This window comes from Henckelia pumila, chromosome 2, assembly GCF_033568475.1.
Source record: "Henckelia pumila isolate YLH828 chromosome 2, ASM3356847v2, whole genome shotgun sequence".
Taxonomy (NCBI): domain Eukaryota; kingdom Viridiplantae; phylum Streptophyta; class Magnoliopsida; order Lamiales; family Gesneriaceae; genus Henckelia; species Henckelia pumila.
Window position 1 is genome coordinate 132,529,458 of NC_133121.1, and position 16,071 is coordinate 132,545,528.

The window sequence follows — 16,071 nt, forward strand, 5'->3', positions numbered from 1 at the left end:
AACACCCCCATTGCGACTCATTATTTTATTTTAATTTTTTTTAAGATATATATTATTTTATTGTTAAAACTATGATACATGAGATTAGCCTAATCTTCTTTTTCATGGATATGTAAAGATGTAATAGTTAAAGTTTAAACTCAATGCCTCGTCCAAAATTTGATATTTGAGATTTTGGTAATAAATTACGATGGCGCCTTGAATATTTTCTAACACCACCAAATTCTAAATCAGATGGTAGTATTCAACTTATGGGTTCAATTATATATCCCTTAAAATATGGTTATAATCAATGTTATATAGGTAATGTGACAAATCGTTAAACCATTAAATCTACTATTAAAGTAACACTTTTAAGGTAAATTGAACTAATATGTTGACCAGTGCCTTATAAATTTATGGTGTTGATTGCTATTGGTAGATCGGCAAAAGAAATTCAAGTTTTGGAAATTCGAGAGTGAACTGAAATGTACCAGAAGTTTCACTCCTTTATGTGGCTGTATAAATCCTCTAGATGGGGTGAGAAGAGACAGTGTATCGTCATATTCACGAGATAATTCCGTAAATTCTTTTTTGCACTTCCTTGAGAGATATTGTTGTACTTGTAGTCTCTATAAACATTAATGGTGAATCAATAAAAAAGTGCGGCTTGTCCGTGGATGTAGACGATTTCGTCGAACCACTTAAATCGATGTGTATTGCTTTCTTGTTGTTTTTCTTTTTCTCATATAGATGGTTATTTTCTTTCGATGATCTCATAAAACATCATAGTGAACGTGAGTAATCCACTGTAACAAAGAGTGTTGTTCTCAGTATCGCGTTTAAATTTTTCGAGACTCGTGATTGATTCTGAACATCAACCTATGAGAGAAAAATGGTCACATCATAAGGAAAATCCGAGTCGACTGAGAGTGGTCATGATCTTTTTTCTCTTTGGATCTCTTCGCCCCTCCTGGCAAGTGAAGGGAAAAATTTTTGACTTAGCAAAAGCATATTCACTAAGCCGAGTTTGTTATCTATCAATTTTTAACCCTGAATTAACGGTTTGGAAACGACATTTGTAATTAAAATCGTGGATTTATATAATCTAATTTAGTTTATAATATCATTATATATTTAGTTTTATAAATATCATTATATATTTTGTTTTATTTTGTTTTTATAATTGAGATGATCATGAATTTATTTATTTTTATTAAAAAAAATTTACGAGGTCTTGCTATACGTTAGATGTTTTTTGTCCATTCAGAACATTAGTATTTTCATATTAATATTAATTAAACAACAAATGTCAGAGCAAAGAAATAGATATTACTAGATTGTATACAAGCAATCTCACGACCAAAATCCCAGAACTAAATTAATTGTATAACCTTTACTCATATGATCTCAAGTGGTACAATAACTGCTTCTGAAATCATTGTATCCAAATATTTAATTTCGAATATATATGTATATTCTCCTCCCTAACCTACAAATTTTCATCAGCCATTGTTGCAACAACAATCAAGCTGATGTTAGTAGTATCCACCTGAAACAAAACAAGTATCTTGGATGGCTAATGCCAGAATCTTGTAGATCCATGGACGGTGCGAAAAAATAACCAATGGCGATGCACAACCGTCATTCGGAAGGTAGAATACGACTATATATGTCAAGCATGGAGAGCAGCAACTTTCTCAGACAATCCATCAATCTCTTCGTTTTGCTCTGTAATCGGTTCTTCCTGTCAACAAATAAGAAGGCTGGTAACACAAACATACTATGCATTGAAAGCAAAAAAAAAGAGTCTAATCTCCATGCAACATTTTGTTTAAATTTGTAGATTCTGATGCCATGCATATATTTATTTTCACATGCCCATGTTCTCTAAGCAGAAGAGCGACAATGAACAGGAAAGTACAGCCCCATCAAGCAAACTTTGAAGTTTCCTTGAGTTTCTTTATCTTGTAGCAGGAAAAAGAAAACATGGAAACCATTATTAAAATAACTCAATTCATCAAGAACTCAGGGAAAAGAGGTTCTCATTTCAATATCCCCTGCTGAGCAATGAAATTTGTTAATGCTTCCGACCGACACAAGAAATCCTCAAGGAAATGCTTTCTGTACAGCTCATTCACTCCGAATCATCATGGAAATACAGGGAAGACAAGGGCAATCTCCTTGACCCAAATAAGCAACAAGTTTGAAATATTAACTATTTAGAAAACGTGACTTGTCCCCTAAATCAATTTTACTTGGATATATTATAAACGAAAATGTTCCTCCCTACAAGATAAAGATGTTGGCCCCATCCCAGTCAAATAACCTGTACTGGGTACCAAAGAAAATTACCTCTGTATCTCTTTTGTCCCTGGCCCCGATACATTTAGAAGCACTGATACTAGCACTCTTTAACAAGCTCCGAGCACTGTAGTTTGCTTTATTCTGGCCATTTTGAGCAACTCCATTTACATTTACTGGTCCTTCATCTTCCCTCGGAGGACTGTGAAGAGTTGTAGCCACGGAAGCGGACGTTCTTTTTTCAAAATTGTTAACATCAACAGTGTCGTCTTTGGGTGCAGGGACACGCTCTCTGAAGGCATGGTTAAAAATCAATACACGTCAGATAAAAGTATAGACATCTAGCATGGCGAACGAAAAAAAGACCAATAAATTGCAAAATCAATGGTTTGATCATTGTCATGCTAATGCTCCATTTCATAACAGAATTTAACTACTGAAGGTGAAAGCAAAAGGACGAATCAACCAAAACTAGTTTCAAGCATATTTGTTAACACATCATACATCAACTTGAAAATATACTAAACTATTATTGAATATCCTTAAAAAAGGAAGCGGGTAGAAGGTAGCACACAATTAGAAGAATCTCCTATAAAACTGTTAGTTATCATATTTTTTGCGTATAAGAAAAGACAAGGCAATAAAAACATCTTCCTCCATATGTTTCAAAGAAAATTTGAAATGCAATAGAAATGTCAAGGTCATTCCACACTTTCACTTGATGGGTCACAGTGAGAAACTCAGCATCAAATAGATACTAGTTTATATAACCATCACATTCTTGGAACTAGGGGTGCAAGAGAGCCAAGCTACTCGTGCGCGGCTCAATCAAAACTCAACTCAAGCTTGATTTGATCGAGCTCGAGTTGAGTTAATCGAGTAACTACATATATATATATATATATATATATATACTAGCATTTTGTTGCACGCAATCGCATTGCGTGCTAACTCCATTTTTATAATAAAATTATATTTCAATTAAAGTCGACGAACAAAATTATTGTATTATATATTAAATACAAAAATTGGGAAGAAAAATATAAATAACAAACAAGAAATAACAAATTTGTTATATATATATGATTTGTAGTTTATTGATTTGATTGTAATTTTTCTTTTCTACACTAATCCCTCTACCCTATATCCCTCCACCCTATAAATAGAGGTGTTTAGTTCACATATTGTACACTTATCTTTATCTATTATATTTTATGTTCTCTTTTATTCTCTCATCTTTCTCCACTAAATTTATAGAAAAATTGAAATTTATCAGTAATTATCAAAACTTGTAAATACATAGTGTATATGCAAAACCGTCATCTTTGCTGACAAATGGAACTGCCAAAGATTCTATAATGAGTCGAATTAACTGGACTACATTTATATTACGTTTTACCACCATATCATAAAATGTCAACTGCCAACTAACCAATCATCTAGCTGCGTATAATTAGGAGGCTACTAGCATCTAACCAAAATTTTGTACTGGAAAGGATGCAAAGGAGCATGATAGAAACTTAAATGTTCAATAGGTTTGATAAGACATGTATCACCTGTAAGGATGATATTTGATTACTAATAACCTACATACCTCGGTAATGAAGCATGTTGTCGTAGGAGAGGAGAGCCTCTTTCACCTTTTCCATAATGTTCCTCAAGATGGGCAAACTGTCTCTTGAACCGATCAATACCACTGAGGAATATTAAACAGAAAATTAAACCTCATCAAGAATTCTCATACAAATATGAGAAACACCACTCAGTTTCCACAATACCAATCAAAAGAAAACGGTCCACGCCCCGATCTTACAAGCAAACTATCAGCACCCCATTCAATGAACAGAAAAAGGTCAGGACAAGGGGGTTTGCTTTTATCTGATGCAATCATTAAGTAAACTTGTTTAATATACATGTTATATAATTATATTCGACCACTGCGATGATAACAGAATGGGAAAGTTCCCGGTGGACATCCAGAGGCGTGTCTCCATCTAACCACATAAAAAGCGTGCAAAAATAGAATAGACTACCTTCCCAAAGCATGACCTTACAGACAGGGAGTGCATGCCTAGTTGGCATGGATGAGCAATTAATGAAAGCGAACAATGAACTAGAGACATGCTTATCATTTAGCCAAATGCTGAGTTATTCCTGGAGCCCGTTTAGCATAAGCAAAATCTTTAGTTATTCCAAATTCACTATTAGACAAACTATAATTGACTCTATTCCCTTTTAACGGACAAAAGAAGCCAATGTAAAAATTACATCACAGATCACAGGGGGAATAAATGTCATAGACTGCCATTTTCTATAATACAAACGTCTAACAAATTTGGCAATTGAAACCCCATCGAGCATCTCGCAGGGTTAACTCAATTTATTCATGATTTCATCAAGCTTTTACATTTGAGGGGAAATGAATTGACAGATATTTCAACAGGTGAGCAAGCTTAAGGTATAACTGTCTTTTGTAAGAAAGATGTTTTCAATCATTTTAGTATTATTTATTTATTTTTCACCGAGATTTATCGTAACAGCACATTTGTCCAGATTTCATTATGGAGACAAATTCCTGCGGAAGCAATGGTGACTATAAGCAAAACCACAGAGGGCCTGTGGCTAATTTACTCTCGGCATCTTTTCAATCTATTAATGCAAAGACATCTATGGCATTGAATTGCATCTGCTCGACAGACGTCAGGGAGGCATTAGAAATCACATGCCAAACCGTAGGCAATACACATTTGATTTACTTCATAAATAACTTCTAGCCAAAAATGAAATCTTTCAAAAATCCATAACTGGCCAAACCTTGGGTACATAAAGCCACTAGTCTGATCTCCACCACGTAGATATTCCTGAAGCATCTGAGGGTGATACTCTAGAATCTGTTTGCTTAAGATAAAAGTACTCAAGATGAACACGAGTTTATATAACCAAATAATGCAATCAGAAACCTTGTACTATGCTGGAAGGCCTACCTCTCGATAAATTAACTCTCTGACATCATCTTTTGTCAACTTTCTCCGTTCAAACTCAAACTCAAGCTTTGATATGGGTTGAGTTGATGGCTCACGTTCAACATTTGCCAACCCACGAAAATAGGGATCAGCCAATGCCTGCAAACATAAATGTTAAAAAAAAATTTTGAAGTACAGTAAAGACTTTCGTACAAAAACCAAGAGGAGGCCATTGAAATTACTTCTTCAGCACTTGGTCTATCTTTAGGATCAAAAGCAATGAGCCGTTCCAGTAAGCGCAAGGCAAAGGGGTCGACATTGGGAAATTTCTGCTCAAATGGTACAGGTTGTTTCTTTCGCATATTGTTGAGATATCTCCTCGCCTTTTCATTTCTGATCTGCCATTTTAGTTACAACAAAAATTATATTACACAAGTAATTCCACAACAGCAAACACCAAATAGTTTAACAAACAATGTTCTTTTCAGAAATATGGATTATAAACTAAACAAAAGAAAAAAAACGCATTACAGAACCAAATATCTCACCCTTGCAATAGATTCAGGTGGAGGAGTGCCAAGCAAATCTGTTATCAAATCTAATTGGTGGACCACGTTTTTTCCAGGAAACAATGGCTTTCCAGAAAGCATCTCAGCAAATATGCATCCAATGCTCCAAATATCAATAGCTGGAGTGTACTGAAAACAAGAAATCATTGAATGTTGTGAGCACAAATTCATGTTGCTAGCATAAGTAACACGACAATTATGAAGGAAAAATATGCATTGGGACATGAGAAAAATTATCTGCTTACTTTGGAAAAAAATGAACCACATAGCTCAGGTGCTCTATACCACCGAGTTGCAACATAATCCTTCAACATACGAAAAGAAAAATAATAAGGTTAGGAAAGGAAGCACTATATTTCGATTAATATGCTATGAAATTTTCATCTGGATCAAACTTACAGTCCAGAATATGGCTGATGGGGCATCATTAAATGAGACACGGGCTAAACCAAAATCACAAATCTTCAACTTGCAGTCAGCGTTTGCAAGTATATTCTTAGGCTTTAAATCTCGGTGAAACACATTTGCTGTACAAAAAAATACATATCAATTGCATGGAGGGTAGTTCCCCACATAGTTGTCGAGATTAGAGAAAGAGAGCTTTATGAGTAAGTTTAGAAGATATCAACCTGTGTGAGTATACTTTAAGCCACGTAGGAGTTGGTATAGAAAAAATTGATAATGCTCTGGAGTTAAATCATCATTTGCCTTGATTACTTGGTGAAGGTCAGATTCCATTAGTTCAAAAACAACATAGATATCTTGAAATTCTCTCCGAGAGGGAGGAAGCATTATATGCTTTATTTCAACAATATCCGGATGATGAAGCAGCCGAAGGAGCTTGATTTCTCTCAGGATTCGAGTAGCATCGGAAACATGCTCAAATACATCATTTATTTTTTTAATCGCAACTTTTTCTCCAGTATGGGTGTCGATAGCAGAAGCTACAACACCATAACTACCTTTGCCTATAACTTCTTGAACTTGATATCTACTTGCCTCGCCATATTCTGTGAAAAAATCTTTTTCCAGTGCACTCTGCCAAAAATAAAGATAAAATCAAGATCCCAACAAAGATAACAATCAGAAGCTAAGATGGATGCTTACTTTTACCCTATAACTATTTTCACCAATGAAAAATTAAAAAGGAAAAGGAAAAAATCACGAAATTATATAAAATATCTAGGTCCGTATCCCGATGATTCAAGATCTATTCTAATCCATCGTAGAAGAACAAACATGAAAAAAAAAAAGTTAAGTTTTGAATGATAGTACACCAAGCTTCATACAGGAACTTTGTTTGATGCAAAACCAATTTTCACTGAGCACACCACTGAATAACATGGCACTGATAGGAAAATTTTCTTTCCCCTATCTTCTTAGAATTTCGAGACAAGATGTTCAAATTTTCCCTGGATTAGATCCTATCCGAACAGACAGAGCCGGGAAAAAGGGTGGCCAGCTACGCAAACAAAACAATTTATATTTAGTTTACTACAAATGCAAGTATGATCCCGAACTATTTAAAATCAGCCTCTTTGCCTTCCCTTATACCCTAGTTAAATTATGGGGCTCAACATTAGCGACGATCAACTCTGGTGATTCATACAAGACAAAACTGCAAAAACCCAAAGTCCACAAACGTTCTGCGAATCATACAATAAAACGTCCAACCCTCTCAAAACCAGTAAACCATCAATCAAGACGCAGAAAACACCAGATCAATCACTGAAACAAAAAAAATATCCAAGAAAACACATGTCGATCTACGCCATTAAATCACAAGAAGCAAACTATCAAGGTCCACAAAAAAAACAACCTTTTTCTGGGGATCCATAGATGAAGTGGGAACAGGGAAATAAACCCTTTTAGGAACTTTGATTCGATCAAGTTCAGAAATATCAAAATCTTGAATAGCATTAATCCCTTCCTCTTGTTGTTGTTTTAGAGAATCGTTGGGATGCGGGTTTCTATCATAGTTGCTAATCTTGGAGGAAGAATGAGAAGAGACAGATGATGAGCGACGCTGGAACAAGCTACGAATTCCATCCACAAATGCCCCACCACCTCCCATATAACTAACTGTAAACAGATTCGTGATTCTAATCCACTGCTTCGATTCCCCCTTGTTTCTCGATCAGATTCGTGATTCTAATCCACTCAACTTCAGCAATGCCCGCGATCTCTCTCTGCGAGTGGCTCCTGTTTTTGGGGGCGCGTGCTGCTTCTTGCCTTTTCGGAGCTTTTAATTTGATTTCAATTTCAATTTAATGGAGGGCTTCTATTTATTGCTCTACACTACACTTCATAGACAAAAACTCCTACGATCTCATGGGGCATTTTTTTTAGACGGATTTTATATGGGTTATTCATTAAAAAGTATTACATTTTATGTCAAAAATATTACTTATTATTATAAATATGGGTAGTATTGACCCGTCTCACGGATGAGACCGTCTCACAGAAGTGTTACTATACTTCGAAACCGACGGTATTGTACGACAATTTATTAATTATAAATTATAAATTAGTTAAACTAAATTATAATTAGTAACACTCCTGTGAGACAGTCTCATACGTGATACGGGTTAATCATACTCATATTTACAATAATAAGTAATATTTTTGGCATAAAAAGTAGTACTTTTTAATGGGTGACCCAAATAGGAGACTCGTCTCACATAATTAACTCATGAAACCGTCTCATGAGAGTGTTTGTCAATTATAAATTAGTTAAACATTGGGTTGGGTCATTGATGACATCAAGATGATTGGCGAATTTTGCTAACTCAACTTATTTATTTATTTTATGTGTCGTGATATATCTGGTTGTTTTTTTTATTTATATAGATTTTAATATAGTGTTTGCAATCTTTAAAAATAAGTGATTATGGAGATTTTATTAACAAATTAAAGGTTACAAACACTACCTAAGTATCACATAGGTCCAGAAATTGTCATCTAAATACACATATCTTATCTTATGTGATATGACATAACCTGACTCCTTTTGATAACTCTAATCACGAGTATTAGTGTTTTGCATAATTTAAATACTAGATTCTATGGCTATTTAGAGATTATATGAGTTTTAGAAGAAGATGAAGTTAATTATGAGCTAATAAAGACTAAAATTTTACGTCTCAGAATTATTTTAATCTATAAACTAGTTTTCATATTTTTGTTTTTCTAAAATTGTTTATACAAAAAAAAAAAGTTCAAAAACAATTATCTACATTGTTTTCTTGGTATCAATTTTTCTATTTCTTTTTTATTTATTTATAACTATAATAACAAAAAGTTCTTATCCCACCAGGACAACTCGACAAGTTTAGTATTATAAACAAATAACCTTCAAATAAATTACAATCCAAGATTGTAAAAATAAAAATAAAAAAAACACAATCCAAGCTATAAATGTAAAAATAAATAAATAAAATTATAATAAATGCCAAATAATGCAATATAACTATATAAGAGTAACGCTATCCCATGCTGACATTCCGATTTATTATTTTATTATTCAAAACTTCTATTATTGTTGTTATTATTTAAATACTGACATTGACACTTCGAAAAATTAATTTCTAAGACATCAATTATGATTTTTTTAGTGCATCATTATCGCTTTCAGATCCAAGAATAGGATAAGAATATATATAATCGACGCCGGAAAATTAATATGATCTCAGTATATGTTATAAGATAAGATATTTTTCTACTATTTTAGTAAAAAAAATTGAAAAAAAAACACAGGAAACTGGATAAAAATTAAGAAAATAAAATATGGAGTTAAACAATAACAAATCTATAAATAAATAATATAAAATATAAATTTCAATGAAAAATAACAATAATAATAATTGTCATTCCTTTATATTCAAAATTATTGTCGATATGAATACTGGACACATCATAATGTAGTATATAACGATTATACATATTATATGGACATAATCGTATTTATTATCCGACAAAAAATTTTATTATTATGTTTAAAAAAACGGAAAATATTAAAATTGAATGAAAATGAGGGGGGAAATATTCATGATGTGTAATTATATATAAATTATAAAAGGATTTATTATTATAGTTTATATAGAGGTGCATTTACATTAAAATAGGTTAAATTAAATTTAAATTTAAAAGTGCATAGATAATATCAATATAATTACATCGTCACATAAAAAATGTAAGCTAGATTGTGTCATAATAAAATTTTAAATTTAGAGTACAAATAAAGTATTATTATTACTACTACCCAAATTTTATCTTATGCCGTATTATCATTATTATTAATCACTTTATTGGATCAACATATTACAGTTTATCTATTACGTTAATTTGAGGGTTTATCTAGTACACATCAAAAGATAAAGACGGTAAGTTCTCACATTGTAATATATATATCTCTTTTGGTACAAGTACAAATAATACTTGTATAACTTGTTCTATCTAATCTTTCGTTCTTTTCATCATATTATTTATACATCTATTAATTATTTATTTTACATCAATCACATCATTAATCATTTATCTTATATCAATCACATCATTGAATTTAAATTACTATATTACCCTTATACATAATATTATTCATATTTTATTTATTTTTAAAAAAGACAAAATGATAATTTATCATTTTTATATAAAATTCAATCAATTAAATCACATAAACTATAATCTATCAATCAAATACTATATTGTAAGGCCCTGAAAATATGAATATTAATTATGGAATTAGAGATTTAAATTTCCGAGCCGAAAATATTTAATTTTAGAATTTACGGGTTTTGAGAATTAAAATTCGGGATTCTTAAATTAAAAGAATAAATATTCTAATTGAATATTTGTGGGATTTGAGATTCAAATTCCATGTTCCGAGAATTAAAAGATTTAATTGGAAGAAGAAACTCGAGCAGGAACTGCAAATATCAAAGTTTCAGGGGCTAAACTGCAAAAATGGGATTTGACTTGTCAACAAGAGATTTATATTACACTTTGCATGTGTATATATTCCCTTCAGCAACAGTAATACCGAGAGAGATGGATGAAGGTTCCAAGGACCGATTTGCAATTATTAAGAAATTAAGGGACCAAAGTGCAATTCCCTAAAGCAAGTGGATTACACATGGCTTATATTTGATACATCATACGTGTATGTATCATGTTCTTCAGATTCCATTCAGCAGCTAAAATCGTGGGAGAAGGAAGGAAAGCTCCAAGCCATTTTTGTTCATTTCAATTTCGATAAAACTCGATCCGGCCGGTAGAATTTCAAATTGATCGTATATTTGCGATCACGGCTTCGAGTGCTACACTTTGACATAAGTTTGGCTCAATTATATCGTGCTTGAATTTTGAGATGTTGTTAAAATTAAGATTTGATTGTATAAACGTGTTCTAGTTTATACGACGATAGTATATTTAAGTCGGATTTAGAAAAAATCGTCGTTTGGACATGTTTTTGAATTATGGATTATTTTCTGAAATTTCTGGAAATTGTGGGCTATTGATTTTGTGTATCTTAGATTGGAATGAGTATGAATATGAGTTTGAAGTATAGTATTGATGGCGTTTATGCTTTTGAAATTACCGAATTCGAGCCGTTACGCCGTCGATTCTTGTTTGTTGAATTTCTGAAAAATGCAAGGGCTGAATTTGAATGTGTAGTGATTAAATGATATTGATATGAAGTAGATATCAATGTTTGAAGGTTGTGTAAGTTCTTAGAATTAATAGATAGGACTTTTCGGTACCGGTTTGTAACCGATACAATACCGGTTTAAATGTCGGTTATCTTGGCAAGTTTTGAAGTGTTTAAGCAATTGTGAGATTAGATGAAATTGAATGCTAATATATGACTTGTAAACACTTCAATTCAGATTTAATTTGAAAGGTAACGAAGTCGAGTTGACGAGTCCGGAATTGATTTGAGCTTGAGCTACAAGTTGGACACAACTAGAGTTGAAATCACAAGAAGGATTGAGCAGAATTCTGGATAGCTTATGTTTGATCAAGTAGTGCGAAAGTTTCAGAGGTTTGAGTTCAGATTAAAGGTATGATTCGACATTAACCTCGACAGGTAGAATAACTAAAAAACGTGGTGGTTTTCGAGTTTATTAAATCACATACATGCATGATTAGGTGTTCTACTTAATCTTATATGATTCTATGAATTACTTGACTTAGTTAATTGATATATGAGTTGTTTGCTTCCAACATGATTTCTTGTTGAGATATATGATGGATAATTTATTTGAGATTGTTGGTTTAGATTATTTTGAAGTGTTGAGTTGTGGTAGATTGATTATAGAGTTGAGAGTAAACCCTTTGAGCCACAATTCTTTCGAAACCTTGAAAACGGAATCGAAAAGAAAATATTAGACGTGGTGAACTTATATGCGAGAGGCTAGGGATCTGACTTGATTTCTTTTGCAACGATTCTCCATATAGTTAGACCTGGCCACGGTCCGGGTCCGGGTTGGAATTTAGCCAACCCTTAACCGGCCCGCCAATGGCCAGTTCCGGTCCGGGTCGGTGAACCGGCGGTTCCGGTCCGGGTCCGATTAACCGTCGGTTCAGGGTCCGGGTTAAACCGTCCCATTTAAAAAATAAAAAATAAAAATTCAGCGCCCCAACGCTTCATTTTCAGCGCTGGAGCGCTACACCTTCGAATTTAATTCAAAGGGGCAGCGCCCCAGCGCTTCATTTTAAGCGTTGGGGCGCTATACCTTCGAATTCAATTCGAAGGGGCCGCGCCCCTGCGCTTCATTTTCAGCGCTGGGCGCTACACCTTCGAATTTAATTCGAAGGGGCAGTGCTGGGGCGCTGAACCTTCTAAATTTTATTTTTTTAAAATTTTTAAACAAATTTTTAATAAAACATATTTTTTAAATAACCTCAATCAAATATTTCATATCTCCATAAGAAAAATCTATTACATTTATTAAATAAACAATATATTAAAATTTCAACATCTTAATATCTTATGACTTAATATTACAAATCTATTACATTTTATTCTATTTTACTCGTATTTTCTCCCGTCGTAGTTCCGGATGTTCCTTCGGTATCATCTTGGTCTTCTTCATCACTTTGAATATGTTGTGTTCGAGTGGCGGCTTTTGACCAATCATTGAGCAAACATTGGGCTTCCAAGTTTTTCGGCCTTAAGCTAGAACGTCTTTCGTCCAATATATTTCCTCCAATACTAAATATTTGCTCCACTGCAACTGTTGAAACTGGACAAGCTAGAATTTCTTTTGCCATTATAGCCAAAATTGGATATATTTGTGTTTTTTGCGACCACCATCTCAAAATGTCGAAGTTTTCCTCGTCTGTATCACTAAAATCAAAAGTAGTGGTAAAATAATTCTCAAGTTCCTGACTGGAACTTGAGGATCCTCGTGGACGTTTCGTCCGTTTCTTTAATAAAAGTTGCGCTTTAGTAAGTTTAGAAGAAACATTACTAGTTGCAGTGGATTGTGTTTCATGTGAAACAATTTGTCCACCATATTTGATGTTATATTCATTATAAATATCAAGTAAATGAGTTTTAATATTAAACAAAATCAATGAGATAGAATGAATCGTTTCCGCAATAGGCTCCAAAGATTCATAATATAATGTTAACATGTCGTTTAAGCCATCTAATTTAAGTCTAGGATCTAAAACAAAATCACATAAAAAAAATTTCAGGAATGAGCAAAAAATATTTTTCCCATTTTGCTTTCATGACGAGAATACATTGAGCTAAAACACTATCATTAGAATTAACATGTTCATGAAAAATACAAGCAATGTTGCAACAATGTGTTAAAACTAAATGTGAAGTAGGGTAATAAACACCGGATAATTGGTCACTAACATCATTAAAAACTTTTAAAATTTCATAAATACTAGTGCATATGTTCCATTGATTTGAAAACAAATAAATATCACGAGCTTGAACAAATTGATGAAAAAATGTACATAATAAATCTTTATATTCAAAAGAGGATAATAACAATTTATATGTTGAATTCCAACGAGTTGGAACATCTCGTGCAAACCGCTTAGGCTTCATACCATTTACTCTACAAAATTTTCTCCATTGCTTCATAACTTGAGGATGCGTCCATAAATAATGAATAGCGTTCCTAATTGGTTGAATATATATGCCTAAACTTTTTAGTCCATCTTGAACACACAAATTTAAAATATGACATGTGCATCTAATATGAAAAAATTTACCACCTAGTGATGGTTTACATATTTCAATAAGCTCACTAATACTAGATGTATTTGCACTAGCATTATCAAAAGACATTGAAAAAACTTTGGTAGTTAGACCATATTCTTCTAAAATAACAAATATAAGTTGCAAAATATTTTGTGCCGTGTGTGATTCGTTGAAACATCTATATGCAAGCAACCTTTTTTGAATGTTCCAATTATTATCAATCCAATGACATGTAATACCCATATATGAACAACTTTGCCAATGATCACTCCAAATATCGGAACACAAAGAAAGTTTATTATTTAAACTATAAAATTCTTTAATTAATTCTTTCTTTTGATCAACGACTAACTTTTTCATTGTGCGTTTGAGACTATTTCTTGGAATACGTTTAATAGAAGGATTTGCACTTGTAGAAAGCCAATTTTTAATTGATAATTTATCGCTAAAACCAAAAGAAAGTTGTTCAATCGCACAAAATTTAGCCGTTTCTTCTCTAAATATAGCTTCGTTATATTTAAATAGTTGAGATTCATTACCCGATGGAGAAGAGAATGCCGGAATTTGAGTTTGAGCACGATCAATCCCAATTTCCACCGGATGATTTTTCTCGATATGTCGCGTCAAAGTTCCATATCCACCTCCTTGTTTAAATTTGTAACATTTTGAACAATATTTGCATTTGGCTTGCAAATCACCGGAGGGAAGCGTAATCTTCTCGAAGTGTTTGGTGAAGATATCGGATGTCGGGCGAGGCACCGCTCGAGTTTGTCTTTGAGAGGCCGCCGGATCGTTCATATTTTCTTGACTTGCATGATGACCTGGTGGTGGTGGTTGTTGTTCAACTTGTTGTCTTTGTTGCGCCTCTTGTCGAATTTCTTGAATTTCATCATCGGAATATTCAAGATCAAATCCATCGACATTGAATTGAGGATACTCGACCTCGAGTGGTATGATGCTCTTTTCCTTTCCTTTTCCTTTGTCACCCCTACGACTTGATCCCGCTCCGGACATTTGTAATTGTATAAATATGAAAATAAATTAACAATTGACAATATACCAATAATCGAAACTTGATATTTTTGATAATTCAAGAAATTGAAATGAATTAAGAATAGAGAGAATGAAGAGTAAATTGTGTAAACAAAATGAAAGGGGGTTGGGGGGTATTTATAGATAAATAATAAAAAATAGATTTTTTTTTTTAAAAAAAATAAAAAATCGGTCGACCCGGCGGGTCGGCCGGGTCTACAACGGCCACGAAATCGTGGCCGTTGATCTCAACGGCCACGAAATCCTGGCCGTTGAATGATCCAACGGCCACTTGGTAGTGGCCGTTGGATCATGTGGCGCCCGGATGGGCGCCATGTGTCCAACTCGCCGGGTTGAACGGTTCCAACCCGGCGGGTCGGACCCGTTCAACCCGCCGGGTTGGACCGCTGGGTTGGACCGCCGGGTTCCCGGTTTTCCTAAGAGAAAATCGGAACCGGACCGCCTATGGGCCGGTCCGGTTCCGGTTTCGGGTCGGGCCCGTTGACCCGGTTAACCGGCCCGTTGACCACGGGCCGGTTCCGGTCCGGGTCCGGGCCCAACCCGGCCCTTGGCCAGGTCTACATATAGTGTTCACAGTCCAGGGAATACGAGATTGACCACCTCGAGCGGGAGCGTAGGTGGGAGGCTGATTTTTTTTATGGCCTGATTATATTTCCGGGATCCCAACGATATGAATTTTTAAATTATCGATTCTGTAAGACTTGAATCCTTTAACCTTCAACCGTATTCAAGTCTTTATGATATTGAATGAGTTTATTTGAAAAACATCCGGCAGGTAAGGTATAAGGAAATTGTTGATTGTAATAGTAAATTACTTGATTGAGTTATTTCTATTTGATTTATATAGATGTCTTTCATACTGAGATTTATTCTCACCGGAGTTATCCGGCTGTTGTTTTGCTTGTATGTGTGTATTGCATCAGGTTGAAGAATATACGAGTCGGACTTGTCATGGAAACGAGATATTGAGAGACTAGGG

The 16,071-nt window shown here is 33.9% G+C and overlaps 1 protein-coding gene across 1 annotated transcript; it reads right to left on the reverse strand.

Moving 5' to 3' along the window:
• Window positions 1-1,347: 1,347 nt before the first annotated feature.
• On the reverse strand, window positions 1,348-8,058 carry LOC140878336 (mitogen-activated protein kinase 9-like). The gene is made up of 11 exons (XM_073281938.1): window positions 7,635-8,058; window positions 6,445-6,853; window positions 6,215-6,342; window positions 6,061-6,120; window positions 5,795-5,944; window positions 5,489-5,644; window positions 5,268-5,405; window positions 5,098-5,174; window positions 3,878-3,979; window positions 2,335-2,575; window positions 1,348-1,726 (listed from the first exon to the last, which is right to left on the reverse strand). Exons 1-11 carry the CDS (start codon window positions 7,887-7,889, stop codon window positions 1,655-1,657), a joined length of 1,788 nt encoding a protein of 595 aa, XP_073138039.1. The 5' UTR covers window positions 7,890-8,058; the 3' UTR covers window positions 1,348-1,654.
• Window positions 8,059-16,071: the final 8,013 nt, after the last annotated feature.